The 19,885-nt window shown below is 42.3% G+C and overlaps 1 protein-coding gene across 6 annotated transcripts in view; it reads left to right on the forward strand.

Moving 5' to 3' along the window:
• The first annotated feature begins 13,329 nt into the window (after positions 1-13,329).
• Positions 13,330-19,885, forward strand: part of LOC123492052 (RNA-binding protein 39-like) — a 51,894-nt gene continuing 45,338 nt past the window's right edge. For 2 of the 6 annotated variants that reach the window (XM_045223947.1, XM_045223948.1), the window contains exons 1-4: positions 13,330-13,752; positions 14,247-14,309; positions 16,112-16,161; positions 16,271-16,456. In XM_045223947.1, the coding sequence (XP_045079882.1) occupies positions 14,259-14,309; positions 16,112-16,161; positions 16,271-16,456 (287 nt within the window). In that variant the 5' untranslated portion in view covers positions 13,330-13,752; positions 14,247-14,258. Of the gene's footprint in view, positions 13,753-14,246; positions 14,310-14,489; positions 14,554-16,111; positions 16,162-16,270; positions 16,457-19,885 lie in introns of all 6 variants that reach the window. The other 4 variants (XM_045223949.1, XM_045223952.1, XM_045223951.1 and 1 more) reach the window with 4 other exon arrangements.

Consider the following 19,885-nt stretch of genomic DNA (forward strand, 5'->3'; position numbering starts at 1 on the left):
CCATCTGGGGCTGTATTGTTGGGGATAAACATACATCAATGACCCTCCCACCATCTTGTAAATCCGCCCTTCTCTGCTAAAAGCATATCGAGAGCCAAACTATTCTGTCAGGTCATGAGTGAGGTTGGTCTGAAATTCCCTTAACTGCATCCCTTGTCTAATTAACAAACCTTTGTAGATGTAATTAATCCAGTCAACATTTTTATTAATTGTAACCCACCAGAAAAACGTTGTTGTAAACCCTTCTCCAATTTGATCAGTGATTCGCATTACTTTGGTGTCTATAACATTGATAATCTCCGGGGGTCATGGTGAATTGGGGTGCCTTAGTATAATCCTTTGGTTATTTTAATATCAGAACAATTAGGTGAGGTTTGGTTTGATCCCAAATCTATCACACAAGAGAACATGGTCTGAGGCATAGGTGCAGTTAGAAGGGTTGGCCTACCTGTTGAACAGGTATAACAATTAGTTTAACCCAACGCCCTAGCTGTGTAGTTTATCCACCTTACCCAAAAGTTCTCATTTGAAATTCCTTCTACTTCTCCTTGGTTCATTTACTGCAGGAGGAAATATTCTACCCTTGGTGGTTTAGTGCTATTTAGGATTCCTTCTGAGGGCCTTCCAAGGGGTATTAGACTAGTTTTTGATACCTCTGGTGATAACATTAGATCTACCTGCTGTTCTGTCTCGGGGGTGGAAGATTAATTTCTCTCCTGAAAAATGAGCCTCACACATGTATTTGCCCCGACATCATCAACACAGACCCAATAGTTCCTTGCTATGTCATCTTGCATAATTTACTTTACCGTTATCACCAGTTCCGTTTTACCTTCATCATGGGTTTGTTTAATTCCCCATCGGTGTGCTGCGTCCATTCCATTCTCATAGTATGTTCCCCAGGTATGTTTAAACACCCCTGCACAAGGACATGAGCGTTCCCCAGTGCAAATGTACACTGCTCAAAAAAATAAAGGGAACACTTAAACAACACAATGTAACTCCAAGTCAATCACACTTCTGTGAAATCAAACTGCCCACTTAGGAAGCAACACTGATTGACAATACATTTCACATGCTGTTGTGCAAATGGAATAGACAACAGGTGGAAATTATAGGCAGTTAGCAAGACACCCCCAATAAAGGAGTGGTTCTGCAGGTGGTGACCACAGACCACTTCTGTTCCTATGCTTCCTGGCTGATGTTTTTGTCACTTTTGAATGCTGGCGGTGCTTTCACTCTAGTGGTAGCATGAGACGGAGTCTACAACCCACACAAGTGGCTCAGGTAGTGCAGCTCATCCAGGATGGCACATCAATGCAAGCTGTGGCAAGAAGGTTTGCTGTGTCTGTCAGCGTAGTGTCCAGAGCATGGAGGCGCTACCAGGAGACAGGCCAGTACATCAGGAGACGTGGAGGAGGCCGTAGGAGGGCAACAACCCAGCAGCAGGACCGCTACCTCCGCCTTTGTGCAAGGAGGAGCAGGAGTAGCACTGCCAGAGCCCTGCAAAATGACCTCCAGCAGGCCACAAATGTGCATGTGTCTGCTCAAACAGTCAGAAACAGACTCCATGAGGGTGGTATGGGGGCCCGACGTCCACAGGTGGGGGTTGTGCTTACAGCCCAACACCGTGCAGGACGTTTGGCATTTGCCAGAGAACACCAAGATTGGCAAATTCACCACTGGTGCCCTGTGCTCTTCACAGATGAAAGCAGGTTCACACTGAGCACATGTGACAGAGCGTGACAGAGTCTGGAGACGCCCGTGGAGAACGTTCTGCTGCCTGCAACATCCTCCAGCATGACCGGTTTGGCGGTGGGTCAGTCATGGTGTGGGGTGGCATTTCTTTGGGGGCCGCACAGCCCTCCATGTGCTCGCCAGAGGTAGCCTGACTGCCATTAGGTACCGAGATGAGATCCTCAGACCCCTTGTGAGACCATATGCTGGTGCAGTTGGCCCTGGGTTCCTCCTAATGCAAGACAATGCTAGACCTCATGTGGCTGGAGTGTGTCAGCAGTTCCTGCAAGAGGAAGGCATTGATGCTATGGACTGGCCCGCCCGTTCCCCAGACCTGAATCCAATTGAGCACATCTGGGACATAATGTCTCGCTCCATCCACCAACGCCACGTTGCACCACAGACTGTCCAGGAGTTGGCAGATGCTTTAGTCCAGGTCTGGGAGGAGATCCCTCAGGAGACCATCCGCCACCTCATCAGGAGCATGCCCAGGCGTTGTAGGGAGGTCATACAGGCACGTGGAGGCCACACACACTACTGAGCCTCATTTTGACTTGTTTTAAGGACATTACATCAAAGTTGGATCAGCCTGTAGTGTGGTTTTCCACTTTAATTTCGAGTGTGATTCCAAATCCAGACCTCCATGGGTTGATAAATTTGATTTCCATTGATAATTTGTGTGTGATTTTGTTGTCAGCACATTCAACTATGTAAAGAAAAAAGTATTTAATAAGATTATTTCATTCATTCAGATCTAGGATGTGTTATTTTAGTGTTCCCTTTATTTTTTTGAGCAGTGTATTTACCATACCTTCTAGGACCTAACTTTCTTGTACACGCCCTCTTCTTACCAAAGCCCCCAAAACCTCCTATCTCTTCATGGGAGAAGTCGAATGGTATCTTGAATCACCAATCTTGTCCTAAACTGACTTTAACTATAAAATAATCATTCCCCCAATAGTCTTTCTTGGTTTCAGTATTTCTACGAGATTGAATCAGTGCCTTGGTATTATTTTGTTCATCATTTCCCTGTTTAAATTGACCTGGATTAATCCATAATATGGTTAACACGATGATGCAGCTCAGAGTACACCAAAATCCCCAAAACCGCCATCCCAATCCTGTCCCTGACCCACCTGCCTGGTACTTCCCCATACCCACACCTCTATAAACTCCCCACAGTGATGAAAGGTCGGGGTATGGTTTCTTCATTAACAGAGTTTACCCCCGAACCCTAGTGGGTCAGTTCTTCTCTTTAACTCTGTGTGTGTTCAACTGTGTTGGTATGTGGGCCTACCTTTTTGCAGTGGGTAACGTGGACCCAAGTGGCTCTCTCAGCTATTCTTATAGCGAAGGCAGTTACCAATAGGACTTGGTATGGTCCCTCCCAGCGTGACTGCTTTCAATCCTTTTTCCTCAATGATTGGATCCACACCCAGTCTCCAGGTTGTATACTATGAGTCACCTTCTCCTTTAATTCTCCTGTAGGACAGAAATTCTTAGACATACGGGTATGGTTAACGAACAATTTTCTCATGTGTTCTGCTAGTGTATTCTCTAGTTCTATGTCTGCCTGTTCTGGTCCTGCCAACTGTGGCAGTCTGTAAGGTCTTTCAAACACTTTCTCAAAGGGGGACAACCCAATTTATCTGGTGTTACCCTAATCGTCATTAATACTATCGGTAGACATTGTACCCAATTTCTTCCTTTCAGTCCGTGATAACTCTATAAAATCCATTTCCAATTGCTGGACTGGATATTTTGACATGGGGATATTCCCCCTGGGGTGCTCTCTGCCTATCTTGGTGATTATTCTGCGCACAGAATATATATATATATTTTTGTAGTCATTCGTTATACCATAGGCCACAGAGTGTTTCCTAACCTGCTCTACCATCTAACCTATCCCCCCTATTGACACATTGTTTTACCCATGTGTCAATATTTCTGCATATCAAAACAGTGACTTTAATACATTTAATAATTTATCCTTATGCCAGACATTCTCGTAGGATTGTTCCTTTCTTTACAGTATGAAAATATATACACTCACCAACTGTAAGTCGCCCCAGATAAGAGCGTCTGCCAAATGGCCAAAATGTAAAATGTAATCAAGAACATAGGAAATATCGGTTTCCCCGTATAGTGTTCCTGTCACCCTTCTTAATGTCATATTTCACTCATTTGTCAAAATAATCCCTTACTTCATATAAGTAAGCAGTGATATTTTATTCCAGGTATCAATTTTTTTTATGTTTGATACGTTGTCTCCTACTGTCCCTTAACATATACTGTAGGGGATTTTCCTCATTCCTGGGAAATAAAGAAAAAACTAAACAAAGAAACTCCCCCCTCAGAACACATCGGATAACTCCATGTTTCATTAAATTCACTAAACCTATAAATAACAAGCCCATAACCACCTTCTGGTAATCTACTGATGTAAACCTGTTGCATTCATTTATTAAAATATAAACCTATTGTTTAATACATCCACTGTTTGCATTGAACACATCTCTCAGTCTCTCTAGGTCTTGACTAATAGTCTCACTGTCTCCCTGCTTACACTCGTGGACTTTGGAGAAATCGGCATGTCTGTAATAATATTCTCTCAGATTATCACAGTTGTGCCAATTTATCTCCATAAGCCCCTCCCTCTTCCCACTCTAACACCGGCGCGTTCCAATCTCCGGGAACCCAGTTTCCCCTTACTGCCGCCCAGTCATTCAACACTATCTGTCTGACTGCCCTCTCTAGTTCCCCTGTATTCAGCTTAAAGCTGGCGGTCAGCCCTTCCATATCTCTTCTGAACTAGTGTAACCCCTTCTTAGGGTGGGGTATCCCTTCCACTGCTCTCACTACATCTCTCTGCTTCGTTTACTAAATCCTGGCATTAGTAAATTCTATCCACACACCACCAAAAAACAAATAACATATTTGTATAGACATAACTAGAAAGCATGAATTTAATGCCATTCTTGTTTAAACAATGCAATTCAACATTTCTCATCACCCAATTTCTATTACTTTACTTCACACAGGAAACCCTGTACAATCTCTATCCACTATTGCTGACTTTCCATCTAACATTATTTTTCAACATTTCTCAAATCTAATTACCTCTGTTATCAACTAAAATTATAGCCACCTGTTATGAAACCCCCAATCTGTCATTGTTTAGAATACAGCAGATATACAGTGAGGGAAAAAAGTATTTGATCCCCTGCTGATTTTGTATGTTTGCCCACTGACAAAGACATGATCAGTCCATAATTTTAATGGTAGGTTTATTTGAACAGTGAGAGACAGAATAACAACAAAAAAATTCAGAAAAACCCATGTCAAATAGTTATAAATTGATTTGCATTTTAATGAGGGAAATAAGTATTTGACCCCTCTGCAAAACATGACTTAGTACTTGGTGGCAAAACCCTTGTTGGCAATCACAGCAGTCAGACATTTCTTGTAGTTGGCCACCAGGTTTGCACACATCTCAGGAGGGATTTTGTCCCACTCCTCTTTGCAGATCTTCTCCAAGTCATTAAGGTTTTGAGGCTGACGTTTGGCAACTCGAACCTTCAGCTCCCTCCACAGATTTTCTATGGGATTAAGGTCTGGAGACTGGCTAGGCCACTCCAGGACCTTAATGTGCTTCTTCTTGAGCCACTCCTTTGTTGCCTTGGCCGTGTGTTTTGGGTCATTGTCATGCTGGAATACCCATCCACGACCCATTTTCAATGCCCTGGATGAGGGAAGGAGGTTCTCACCCAAGATTTGACGGTACATGGCCCCATCCATCATCCCTTTGATGCGGTGAAGTTGTCCTGTCCCCTTAGCAGAAACCCCCCCCCCAAAGCATAATGTTTCCACCTCCATGTTTGACGGTGGGGATGGTGTTCTTGGGGTCATAGGCAGCATTCCTCCTCCTCCAAACATGGCGAGTTGAGTTGATGCCAAAGAGCTCGTTTTTGGTCTCATCTGACCACAACACTTTCACCCAGTTCTCCTCTGAATCATTCAGATGTTCATTGGCAAACTTCAGACGGGCCTGTATATGTGCTTTCTTGAGCAGGGGGACCTGCAGGCGCTGCAGGATTTCAGTCCTTCACGGCGTAGTGTGTTACCAATTGTTTTCTTGGTGACTATGGTCCCAGCTGCCTTGAGATCATTGACAAGATCCTCCCGTGTAGTTCTGGGCTGATTCCTCACCGTTCTCATGATCATTGCAACTCCACGAGGTGAAATCTTGCATGGAGCCCCAGGCCGAGGGAGATTGACAGTTCTTTTGTGTTTCTTCCATTTGCGAATAATCGCACCAACTGTTGTCACCTTCTCACCAAGCTGCTTGGCGATGGTCTTGTAGCCCATTCCAGCCTTGTGTAGGTCTACAATCGTGTCCCTGACATCCTTGGAGAGCTCTTTGGTCTTGGCCATGGTGGAGAGTTTGGAATCTGATTGATTGATTGCTTCTGTGGACAGGTGTCTTTTTATACAGGTAACAAGCTGAGATTAGGAGTACTCCCTTTAAGATTGTGCTCCTAATCTCAGCTCATTGTCTGTATAAAAGACACCTGGGAGCCAGAAATCTTTCTGATTGAGAGGGGGTCAAATACTTATTTCCCTCATTAAAATGCAAATCAATTTATTATATTTTTGACATGTGTTTTTCTGGATTTTTTTGTTGTTATTCTGTCTCTCACTGTTCAAATAAACCTACCATTAAAATTATAGACTGATCATTTCTTTGTCAGTGGGCAAACGTACAAAATCAGCAGGGGATCAAATACTTTTTTCCCTCACTGTAGGTAACTGTCCTTTCTAAGTAGGCTACAAATAACACCAAACACATGCCGTAGTTGACCAGCATATATTGAATTTATCTCCATAGTATTAATATCCAATGTAGTGATTGACGTTCCTTAATGGAAAACCTAAATTGGCTTTGTACAATATTATATTAATTATGACGTATGTCTACGTTTGGATGAGCAAGTTAATATATAATTATTATTCCAATTATTATTTTATGAAGTCTCTAGCCTCTCATTCAACACAAATCCCCATCATCAAATATACTCCCAGCAGAACTGAAAAAAAAAAAAATTAACAGACTGTGATTTCCAGGACACTGCCCCTTTGTTTCTGGCCTCACTATCTCCCCGAGAGTTGGCATGACTGAACTCCCTTTAGGTCTCTCTTAATGTTGCTGTGCCCAAGCCAATCAGGGTCTATTTAATGGTTCTGCTTATCTCTGGTCTCATTCCACTGAGGAACGCTATCTTTAGTTGCTGATGGTAGGGCGTATCACTCCCCTGTCTCTGGTCTGGCTCGGGTATGCCACTGTTTGCGATAAACACATATTTAAGCCTCTCTAAGTACTGGCTGACAGTCTCATTATCCTCTTGTTTACACTCATGTACTTTAGAGAAGTCTGCATGATGATGGTAATGTTCTCTGAGGCTATTACACAATTCAGTTATTTTCCCAACATACTCTCCGTGATCGGCCCATGGCAAAAGTGCCCTCTGGGCATCCCCTGAAACCCACTGTCCTCTAACGGCAGCCCAAACCTTACTATTCCTGTTTTGGGGTGGGTCATTCCTTCTACCGCTCGGGCCACGTCCCTCTTTGTTCATGGGCCTGTATACATCTAAGGTTGCTCAGGCCCCTTCATTCCCTGCCAATAGATTAGGTAAGGCTATCAGTGGGTACTGGCCCCCTCCTTCTCTCTCATCTCCTGACTCATACTGACTCCCTCCTGAGCTCAGCTCCTAACTGGACTTTTGTTGTGGGGTTCAAGTCTCCTCAGGGACCTGGGTCTTCCACCCTTCGGTCCCTTGACCCCCCTATTGTACCCTAGTACTCTAGTTACTTTCTTAGCCTTCTCTTTCCGTCTCTCTCTCTCTCCCTCTTTCTAATTTCTGCAATGACCAATTGGGTTTCTGCTGTTGTTCCAAAAATTTTGTTAGTACAGTTGAGGTTCTATCTTCCTTTGCCTTATCCTCAACCCCCCTCTGTGCTCCCTCAGCTTCCCCTTGGTTCTGGTAAGGGGGTGGAAACTCCAAAACGGCAGCCTGCTGTGGCACCCTTCCCCTCACCACCACTACCTAATTGTCTGGATTTTCCCTCCAGGCCTAATCTGCCAAAGAGGGGTATAATCTGGATCCAAACCGTTCTACAGGGGGAGCTGTGGGTTCTGTCTTAGACCTTTCTTACTTACTTTTTCCTTCTGCATAACTTACTTTTTCCTTCTCTGACCCTCCTCTCTCTTTTGAGACTCAGAGGGCCACACCTTGGCTGTATCTAGCCCTCTCTTTTCTGTTTAATTTAGATCAGTACCACAATTTACATGCATTTGTTTAATCATGGATTCCAGTTTAATTACATCAAGTCGCCCAGTAAAGCCATTTTTTTATTCTTCCCCCAATTAGGTCCATAATACACATTTCGTTTGTCTCCAATTTCCATGTATTTCTCGTCCCCAGTAAATTCTGGGACCTCTTGTGAGGATTTGCCTCCCATGGCTGGTACTGGTAAAAATCCCTTAGCCACCTTTTTTATATAACAAGTTATTCAAAACAGTTTCACACAACAATTGGAATCACCCCTTCCTGTATAGGTAGTCTTGACTAGTTCCCCATAATTATCTCATACTCTACGGAGGAATTTATCCCAACAATGTAATCTTGATCATTCCTGAAAGTCTCATACAACAGGAATGGGTTCTCCCTTTCCTGGTGATCTTAACCGTCCAAATTTACTCAATTATATCCTGTCTTTTACTTTTTGTATTTGTTTAACCCTGATTATTTGTTGAACATCACTGTTCTATAATCTACTACAGGTTCCATCCCTTAGGTGTACCTTTAATAGTTCCTTCTATTTCAACACCGGGTAGTTTCTTTTGGTAATGGCCTATTACCGTGAATCGTTACAGACCCACCAACATTTCACTTTAAATTGGCTACGCATTGATCAATTTGCTACTTTAAATTATGACATTTAACCTTCAGTCAATATTTTAGCAAGTTCTCAAATCAATTTCACCAATTAATAAATAAAGACTACCAACCTTTTCCTTGCAGCCGAGATTCAATGTAGGTTTGGATTCCGTCACCATCTCTGTCATTAATCAGGTGTCCTCTGGCCTGTCTTAACCCTTAATGTCAGAGGGCAGATCTTTCTATTTTACGAATGTATCATTCGCCCATCGACGGTTTTCAGAGTTACCTGGAATGACAGAGGCAGGAATTGGAATCCGGCTCGAAGGTCCAAGCTGTTTATTTTATGACTCATACTGTGGTACTCTATTAATTTATTAACTAACTATTTCAGTGTCTCTGTGCGTCTCCCAAAAGGTTGTAAGGCTTTTGGATCAAGAAATGGACAGAGTCCCGGTCTGCATAGTCAGGCCTTTATTCATTGAGAATTCTGCCAGAAAATGGTCGTACAATATTTTTATACGCACATGTCATACAAAAATCCCACCCCTCTGTAGGCGGGTTGTAGTTTTCCACTTGAAACCTGCTCTCCTGACCATTAGGTCACACACACACACACATACATACACACACACACACACATATACACACACACACACACATGTTCTTATCATAGTCTACTCCCTGCCTCCTCAGTTATCGCTGTTCTCACAATATTCTGCACCATGTTTAACAGTTCTCCTTCTTCTTCGCCGTCCGGTCTAACTCCTACTCACATTGCTAAATAGTATCACAATGTCATAATCTTTACTGGTCCTACACTCACACATTACCAGGTCGTAGATTCTAACACATCTCACACAGTTTCGGAGTATAATAATTAGTCGCTACTAAGAAAGTACTAATCATACTTAAAACAAGAACATTTCACAACTATATTTAAGGGTGGAACATTTAGTAATTACTTTTAACCTGTATATATTTTAATTTCTATATCAGCAATCAATTCACATATGGTGTCCACGGCACAGCTGGGGGCTGAGGGGGGTCTGTAGCAAGCGGCAACAGTGAGAGACTTATTTCTGGAAAGGTGGATTTTTAGAAGTAGAAGCTCAAACTGTTTGGGCACAGACCTGGATAGTATGATAGAGCTCTGCAAGCTATCTCTACAGTAGATTACAACTCCGCCCCCTTTGGCAGTTCTATCTAGACGGAAAATGTTGTAGTTGGGGATGGAAATTTGAGTTTTTGGTGGCCTTCCCTAAGCCAGGATTCAGACAGTGCTAGAACATCAGGGTTAGCGGAGTGTGCTAACGCAGTGAATATCTCAAACTTAGGGAGGAGGCTTCTGATGTTAACATGCAAGAAACCAAGGTTTTTACAGTTACAGAAGTCAACAAATGATAGCGCCTGGGGAGTAGGAGTGATACTAGGGGCTACAGGGCCTGGGTTAACCTCTACATCACCAGAGGAACAGAGGAGGAGTAGAATAAGGATATGGCTAAAGGCTTTAAGAACTGGTCTTCTGGTGCGTTGGGTACAGAGAATAAAAGGGGCAGATTTCCGGGCGTTGTAGAATAGATTCAGGGCATTATGTACAGACAAGGATATGGAAGCAAATGAGCACAGTGGAGGTAAACCTAAGCGTTGGGTAACTATGAAAGAGATAGCATCACTGGAGACACCGATTGAGCCAGTCTCTGCGTGTATGGGGGTGGGACAAAGGAGCTATCTGAGGCAGGTTGGGCGGGACTGGGGGCTCTACAGTGAAATTGTATAATAAGAACTAACCGAAACAGCAATAGGCAAGGCATATTGACATGGGAGAGAGGCATAAAGCAATCACAGGTGTTATTCGAGAGAGCTAAGACAACAACTGGTAATGGCGACGAAAGTTTGGGCTGAGGCTAAACAGATAAACAGGACAGATAAACAGGATGGAGTACCGTGTAAAGGAACAGTCCAGCAGGCATCAGCTATGTAGCTGAGTGATCATAAGGTCCAGTGAACAGTGAGCAATTCGATGGCTGCTACTGCACAGGCGTGCAGGAGGCACGGCTGTTAATTGTGTGTGCTAGCGGGCCGGGGCTAGAAGATGGATCTTCATGGTCGTCGCAACGGGAAGCCTGTTGAAACCACATCAGACGATTACGTCGGCAAACCAGTCGTGATGGATCGGCGAGGCTCCGTGTCGACACTAGGAGGTCCCGTCCGGTTGACAGAGAGGTAGATAGCCGGGAGATGGGCCTGGCTCGAGGCTAGCTCAAGGCTAACTGGTGCTTGCTTCGGGACAGTGGTGATTAGCCAACAACAACATCCATTCGGTTGCAGCTAGCTAGTTGCGATGATCCGGTGTTAAGGTCCAGTGATTCAGTGGATCCGGCAGAAAATCCAATATGTTCTAGGTCGATAGCGCGCTGTGCAGACTGGTCGATAATTGTCCAGGCTAGAGCTGGCTGGTAGGTAGTGCAGGCCGCGGACAATGGTGAAAACTGCTAAAGGTGGCTAATAGCAAGTAGTTAGCAAGTAGCTAGTTAGCTGGCTAGTTTCGGCTGGAGGTTCTAGATAAAAAGGTATAAGAAATAATAGAATCCATTCCACATTGGGTGAGGCGGGTTGCAGGAAAGTATATTTAGTTGAAGGATGAAAAGTGAGATTGAGAAATATATACGAAAAAGACAAAAAACAAGAAAACTGGCTATTTACACGAGCACACTACAGAATACACAACCGCACTGCTACGCCATCTTGGAAGAATAAATGGCAGCCTGCAGTAATCCCAAACCAACTCGGTCAGAGGGCCCTCCGTTGTCACGTGTTGCTAACAAACCTCCCAGGGTGACTTCCAGAGAGTAGCGATAGGATCAATAAACCCATCAACTTCAGGACACACTCCTGACTTGAATGATATAATTAATGTTCCACTTGTAAATAATAAAACAAGCTTGAAATTCAAATGAACAAATGCCTCTTTAGTTCTACAAGATATAAACCTCAGTTTATAAATTAAAGATTTAATTTGGAAGGTATTTCATCATTTATATTTGTCAAGTGTCGAAATCCGATATAAACAAATGCACCTGGCATATAATTAGGCAGGCCTCTCTTTTGTGTGAAATTACGCCAATTTAAAAATAACGCAGTGCCTTATGGGATTTCACTTCGCTCTGAAGCCGGCAGTGTCGCTTGCTTGGTTGAAGTGGTTATCGGAGGGTCTTTCCCGAAGGGGTGAACATTTTGTTTTTTTCCCTAGCACTACACAGCTGATTCAAATAATCAAAGCTTGATGATTAGTTGATTATTTGAATCGCTGTGTCGCGCTAGGGCAAAAACCAAAATGTTCACCCCTTGGGGTCCCGAGGACCGAGTTTGGGAAATACTGCCCTACACCCTCCATAATCGACTGTCATCGACCGACAAATTGCTATAACATATGATGTGGTTAGCTGATACTTAAAATACCTATCCAGGCGTTGTAAGATCTGTCAGCCGTAAGTAACGCCTAAGCTCTGGAACACGGCCTTCATCTAAGGTCTGTGGTAAACACAGGCTTAGGAGATCTGATACGTTTTGTTCTATGAGATCATCTTCATCAGTTAACGTCACTTTTTGTGAATTTTGAAGCATTTATGTAATCAAAACAAGCACATAAAGGCTTCATAATTCATAAATGTCATCTTAACTGACCGTAATTATCTCATAGAACAAAACTTATGAGGTCTCCTAAGCCTGTGTTAACAGACCTTATGTTCTGCGTTTATCCCAAAACCCCATAGGAATGGCTGAATGAACCAGAGGTAACTCATTTCTGTTTTTTAGGACTACAAGCTGGTGAGCTCTCGCTATAGAGCCCCACATTGGAGGTGTCATAATACCTTGCAGTCAAACAGGGAAATGGTTCCAATCATTTTTCCACCATTCATTTTTCCCATAGGGAATTTTAGAAACACTTGAAATAAAGTCTGTGTTTTGTGTAGGCGTACCCTGGCGTGAAGTTTTGATAACGATGTAAATCTCTCTTGGACAATGTGACTTTTATTAATATATTTGGCTCTATTTACTCTCAGATTCGAAAATGGTAATTAGCATCAAAGTAGACATTATGCAAGACTACAAATCCCTGCAAGCTCCTGCACATCATCTCTAGCTGACACCTTTGCTAACAGGTATTGTGTCAATTTAAAACTTGCACAAGACAGTTCACAGAATTGTCCATTTAAAGAAATGTAGTTAATTTATTCATTACTTCATTTAACTAACATTAGATAGTTAATCCAGAGATTCTTACCTTTGCCTCGATCGGCAGTCCCATCCAGTTCATCATTATTATTATTATTATCATGGCATTTGTAGCTCTTTATGATAGCCACATTAGCAGCTAATTAGTATTTCATTTTCGGGGGGTAAATACAGGCAAATGTATCGATAAAAGTAATATTGTCCTAAAGAGATATACATGGTTATCAAAACGTCACGCCAGGGGAAGCCTACACGAAACACAGTCAGTTTCTAAAATCCCCTATGGGAAAAATGAATGGTGGAAAAACGATTGGAACCATTTCCTTGTTTGATCTCTAGGTTTTATGACTCATACTGTGGTACTCTATTAAGTCTTCACATAGGAATCAATGGTGTCACGCGATCGATGCCTTTGTCCCTTGATATATACAGTCATTGCTTTGTCCATTCATGTATATACAATATATTGATATATACTGTCCTTTAGATCTGGCATGCGACTGCAATGTATTAAGCCTGGAACGCGACCACTGATTATTTACAGCATGCGCCATTAGATGGGCACGGGGAAAAAGACGCAACAACAGTTTTTCGCACTCAATGTTTAGATTGTTGTCTTTTTATACAGTGTATACTGCTTTGGGATATAAAAAAATCGTCTTTGAATTTACATGTAGCCATTGTTAGTTTGCTATTAGCATCGTGGAAGAAGAAGTATTCGTAGTTTCCAAACGAGAGGCCTGCTAGCTACTGTTTGCTTGTTGCAACAAGAACAAGCTACAAGAACCTCACGAGTTGGTCTTGTTTGAGCGGAAACATTTTCCACAAATTTCAGGTACTTAATGTTCGCTACTTGCATATCTGAACGTTGTCTTTCGTAATACGTTGTATAACTAATTAATTAACTTACATACAGTATTCTAGTACAGTAGCTATTTACTTCGTTTGTGGTCATAGATAACTACAGTAGTTACCTGCTGTTCATCTGTGATAGCTAGCTAACGTGGTCAAGTCAAATAGGGTCTTTGGTCAAATGAACAACATGTTATCTAACCAAGATAAGCCCATAGTGACCAGCCGGTATGGTAAACACACAGGCCGGTCAGATTTAACTAGCTAGTAATGTTTTGTGGGGTGAACTGAAACGTAACTGTTCGCTAATTAGCTAGCATGTTGGCTAGCTAATGTTAGCGTAGATAGCAAGTTGTGGTACAATGAATGCAAACAAACCCTTGCATCAACGGGTTGGAAATCCGCGGTTCTTGTAAGACGTTGTAGCTAACGTTATTATGACAGTGTTTAAATTATGTTTATTACCTTTCCCTCTAGTGCTCAATCATCATGGCTGATGACTTTGACATAGAAGCAATGCTTGAGGCTCCATATCGAAAGGTGGGTTTTGGCCTAAGGTATTGTTTGTTTGTAATGCACTTTATTGTAAATACTGTGGTGGTCTATGTCACCTCTTTGCCCCAGACCCTACATTTCTAGCCTATTCTATGTGTGTTTCTGATGTGATGCTGCAGTTCCTTTTCAGACTATGAATAAATGCCCATCTATCTCTTTTTGTAGACTTGCCTAACGATATCTCACCTCTACTTCCATGAATTCCAGTGTGATCTGTCAAAAAATGAAGGTAGTAATTGCCCAATGTATTGCTGTACTGTGGTTCCCTTGGTAACATAATTGTGGTCATCGAATGGCCAGTCTACAAGGCGAATGCAGTGGATGCACAATAACATTTAATTGAGGAACTGGGTTCTTGATCAGGCCTACTTGACATTCTCCTTTATCTTAATAACTGGGCTAATGTTTTGTGCATGGACTATGCCGAATCCCATCAGTAAATGCGCTAAACCATCTTCTGAGCATGTGGGTGGTAACCAAGAATTTGACAGCTGTCAAACAATGACTGTCGCATGTCTGAGGAGTTTGTCAAAAAGTAGAATCCAGGGTTCTATGTGAGGTGTTCCATATTTTAGCCTACATGACAGATGATTGTAGGCCAAACCATCTGACTGTTTCATCTCACATACAGCCTTTCTGCTTTGTGATAAACTGCAGAACGTTAGCCAGGTCGATTAGAAAAACACAAATGCCCATTGGGCCTGGTCGAGAAGCCAATTCCTTTAATTTAAAAGACATACCATGAAGACAGTTTTCAAATATCTGTATGCATGATGTGGTTGTTCCACATTGACTTTACCCCGCTATTGATTTAAGACCTCTTAGTAAAAATCTGCCTCTGTAATGATAAAGGTTTGGTAAGCTGACACATTATTGAAATACATGATTGCATGTCCTTTACAATTAATACATGAGATATGTATGGTTAAGTACAGGAAGCAGGTATGTTAGTTCACAATGTACACTCTTATTTCTCATTATAGTGAGGGAGGCAGTGTGAATTTTGTCGTTACACTGTTTTCACCAACAAGTTATACATTTTACATAACCTGTATAACTGAAAATTGCTTTTTCTCCATGGTTGACCAGAATGTAATTATTTTGCATGCTCGTTCACGAGGAGTAAATGTTTATTTCCCATAAGTCCATTATATTTGCCACCATTTGATGTAAGGCCTGTATTTAATAGAGTACAAACAGTAGGAAACATGGAACTCTTCTATGCTGCTGGCTACAGTACCAACTAGGGAGTTTCATATACCTCATCTTATTTAATCATGACTTTCCTTGGTAGTATATATTACTAAGCAGTGTGAATCCCTGTTTGCTTCAGGGCGAGATGTGTGACAGAGGTGGCATCGAGCTCTTACAGTCCACGAACGAAAATGGGTGAAGATCACTGGAATGGCATCCCCCCCACTGGAAATCGATCAGTGTCTGGCTGCTAGCATGGCCACATTGGTCTTAGGCAAAGAATAGCCTTGGTACTGATCTGGATGGGGCTGCTTAAGAAAAATGCACCAGAGATATGAGTTTGGATTTGGATTCGTACTCATAGAGCTTGACTATATGCTAAATGGCTAATCGACAGTATGATTGGAGAGAGAAAAAAAGTGAATAGACACTCTTTAAAAGCCCCTAACTGTAGATCTCAGTCCCCATGTAAACATTTGTATGAATACTTTTTTAAACAATTATTATATTTTTTCTTGTGCCCACCCCCCTTTATCCTGACAACTTGAAATGTTGCCTCTTCGTCCTCATGCTGTTCTATCGACCTTGCTTAGGATGAGATCAAGCACAGTAGTCCCAATGGCCACGAGGAACGCAGCAAGAAGTAAGTGAAACGGACATGGTTTGGTAACAAGCAACGCTCATCTATTTATTATTTGTTTATTGGTCTTTACTTATTCACTGCCTCACATTGGGTCATTCTCTTTCCTCAGGAAAAAGAAGAGCAGGAGCCGAAGCAGAGACAGGAAGAGAAGCAAAAGCCGGGATCGCAAGAAGAGCCATGATCACAAGCGGAGCCGCAGCCGCGAGCGAAAGCTGAGCCGTAGCAGGGAGAGGCGCCGGAGCCGCACTCGGAGCAGGGAGCGCAGCGGCCGCTACAGGGACCACAAGACCACCTTGTATGTATGCCTCATCTGGTGTCAGCATTTCCCTTCAGTCTGCATCACCCTAGTCCCTAGTCTTTCCTATTTAACTATTGCTGTACATATACTATTCTTCAGATATATTACATATTCTATCCATATACTGTCCATATTGTCTATACATCACATTATATTTTTTATTTATTTATATATACACACACACACACAACCTGTCAAGTTTTAGAACACTCACAGTGAGGGAAAAAAGTATTTGATCCCCTGCTGATTTTGTACGTTTGCCCACTGACAAAGAAATGATCAGTCTATACTTTTTATGGTAGGTTTATTTGAACAGTGAGAGACAGAATAACAACAACAAAATCCAGAAAAACGCATGTCAAAAATGTTATAAATTGATTTGCATTTTAATGAGGGAAATAAGTATTTGACCCCTCTGCAAAACATTACTTAGTACTTGGTGGCAAAACCCTTGTTGGCAATCACAGAGGTCAGACGTTTCTTGTAGTTGGCCACAAGGTTTGCACACATCTCAGGAGGGATTTTGTCCCACTCCTCTTTGCAGATCTTCTCCAAGTCATTAAGGTTTCGAGGCTGACGTTTGGCAACTCGAACCTTCAGCTCCCTCCACAGATTTTCTATGGGATTAAGGTCTGGAGACTGGCTAGGCCACTCCAGGACCTTAATGAGCTTCTTCTTGAGCCACTCCTTTGTTGCATTGGCTGTGTGATTTGGGTCATTGTCATGCTAGAATACCCATCCACGACCCATTTTCAATGCCCTGGCTGAGGGAAGGAGGTTCTCACCCAAGATTTGACGGTACATGGCCCCGTCCATCGTCCCTTTGATGCAGTGAAGTTGTCCTGTCCCCTTAGCAGAAAAACACCCCCAAAGCATAATGTTTCCACCTCCATGTTTGACGGGTGGGGATGGTGTTCTTAGGGGTCATAGGCAGCATTCCTCCTCCTCCAAACACGGCGAGTTGAGTTGATGCCAAAGAGCTCGATTTTGGTCTCATCTGACCACAACACTTTCACCCAGTTCTCCTCTGAATCATTCAGATGTTCATTGACAAACTTCAGACGGGCATGTATATGTGTTTTCTTGAGCAGGGGGACCTTGCGGGTGCTGCAGGATTTCAGTCCTTCATGGCGTAGTGTGTTACCAATTGTTTTCTTGGTGACTATGGTCCCAGCTGCCTTGAGATCATTGACAAGATCCTCCCGTGTAGTTCTGGGCTGATTCCTCACCGTTCTCATGATCATTGCAACTCCACGAGGTGAGAGCTTGCATGGAGCCCCAGGCCGAGGGAGATTGACAGTTCTTTTGTGTTTCTTCCATTTGCGAATAATCGCACCAACTGTTGTCACCTTCTCACCAAGCTGCTTGGCGATGGTCTTGTAGCCCTTTCCAGCCTTGTGTAGGTCTACAATCTTGTCCCTGACATCCTTGGAGAGCTCTTTGGTCTTGGCCATGGTGGAGAGTTTGGAATCTGATTGATTGCTTCTGTGGACAGGTGTCTTTTATACAGGTAACAAGCTGAGATTAGGAGCACTACCTTTAAGATTGTGCTCCTAATCTCAGCTCGTTACCTGTATAAAAGACACCTGGGAGCCAGAAATCTTTCTGATTGCGAGGGGGTCAAATACTTATTTCCCTCATTAAAATGCAAATCAATTTATAACATTTTTGACATGCGTTTTTCTGGATTTTTTTGTTGTTAATCTGTCTCTCACTGTTCAAATAAACCTACCATAAAAATTATAGACTGATAATTTCTTTGTCAGTGGGCAAACGTACAAAATCAGCAGGGGATCAAATACTTTTTTCCCTCACTGTACTCATTCAAGGGTTTTTCTTTTTTTTACTATTTTTTACATTGTAGAATAATAGGGAAGACAACAAAACTATGAAATAACACATGGAATCATGTAATAACCAAAAGTGTTAAACAAATCAAAATATATTTTATATTTGAGATTCTTCAAATAGCCACGCTTTGCCTTTATGACAGCTTTGCACACTCTTGGCATTCTCTCAACCAGACCCTTTATTCCATATGTGTTATTTAATAGTTTTGATGTCTTCACTATTATTCTACAATGTAGAAAATAGTAAAAATAAAGAAAAACCCTGTGTCCAAACTTTGGACTGGTACTGCATTCGGAAAGAATTCAGACCCCTTTACTTTTTCCACATTTTTTTATGTTACAGCCTTATTCTAAAATGGATTAAACAGTTTTCCCCCCTCATCAATCTACACACAATACCCCATAATGACAAAGCAAAAACAGGTTTTTAGAAATTTTAGCAAATTTATTAAACATAAAAATGGAAATATCACATTTTACATAGGTATTCAGACACTTTACTCAGTACTTTGTTGAAGCACCTTTGGCAGCGATTACAGCCTCTGTGAATCATGGTGGTGGCAGCATCATGCTGTGGGGATGTTTTTCAGCGGCAGGGACTAGTAGACTAGTAAGGATCGAGGGAAAGATGAACGGAGCAAAGTACAGAGTGATCCTTGATGAAAACCTGCTCCAGAGCTCTCAGGACCTCAGACTGGGGCGAAGGTTCACCTTCCAACAGGACAACGACCCTAAGCACACAGCCAAGACAACGGAGGAGTGGCTTTGGGACAAGTCTCTGAATGTCCTTGAGTGGCCCAGCCCGTGCCCGGACTTGAACCCGATCTAAATCTCTGGAGAGACCTGAAAATATCTGTGCAGTTACGCTCCCCATCCAACCTGACAAAGCTTGAGAGGATCTGCGGAGAGGAATGGGAGAAACTCCCCAAATACAGGTGTGCCAAACTTGTAGCGTCATTGGTAGAGCATGGCGTGGTCCTCTGTAGCTCAATTGGTAGAGCATGGCGCTTGTAACGCCAGGGTAGTGGGTTCGATCCCTGGGACCACCCATACGTAAAAATGTAAGCACACATGACTGTAAGTCGCTTTGGATAAAAGCGTCTGCTAAATGGCATATTATTATTATTATATTATATTATTATATACCCAAGAAGAAAAAGGTGCTTCAACAAAGTACTGAGTAAAAGGTCTGAATACTTATGTAAATGTGATATTTCCGTTTTTTATTTTGAATAAATGTGCAAAAATGTCTAAACCTGTTTTTGCTTTGTCATTATGGGGTATTGTGTGTAGATTGATGAGGGATAAAAACTATTTAATCAATTTTAGAAGAAGGCTGTAAAGTAACAAAATGTGGACAAAGTGAAGGGGTCTGAATACTTTCTGAATGCACTGTATACACACGTGCATACATACTCCGGACTCCGACATTGCTCGTCCTAATATTTCTATATTTCTTGATTCCGTTCTTAAATTGTTTTGATTTGTGTGTATTGTTAGATATTGCTGCACTGTTGGAGCTAGGAACACAAGCATTTAGCTACAACCACAACAACCTCTGCTAAATATGTGTTTG

The sequence above is a fragment of the Coregonus clupeaformis genome, chromosome 12 (genome assembly GCF_020615455.1).
Source record: "Coregonus clupeaformis isolate EN_2021a chromosome 12, ASM2061545v1, whole genome shotgun sequence".
NCBI classification, from domain to species: domain Eukaryota; kingdom Metazoa; phylum Chordata; class Actinopteri; order Salmoniformes; family Salmonidae; genus Coregonus; species Coregonus clupeaformis.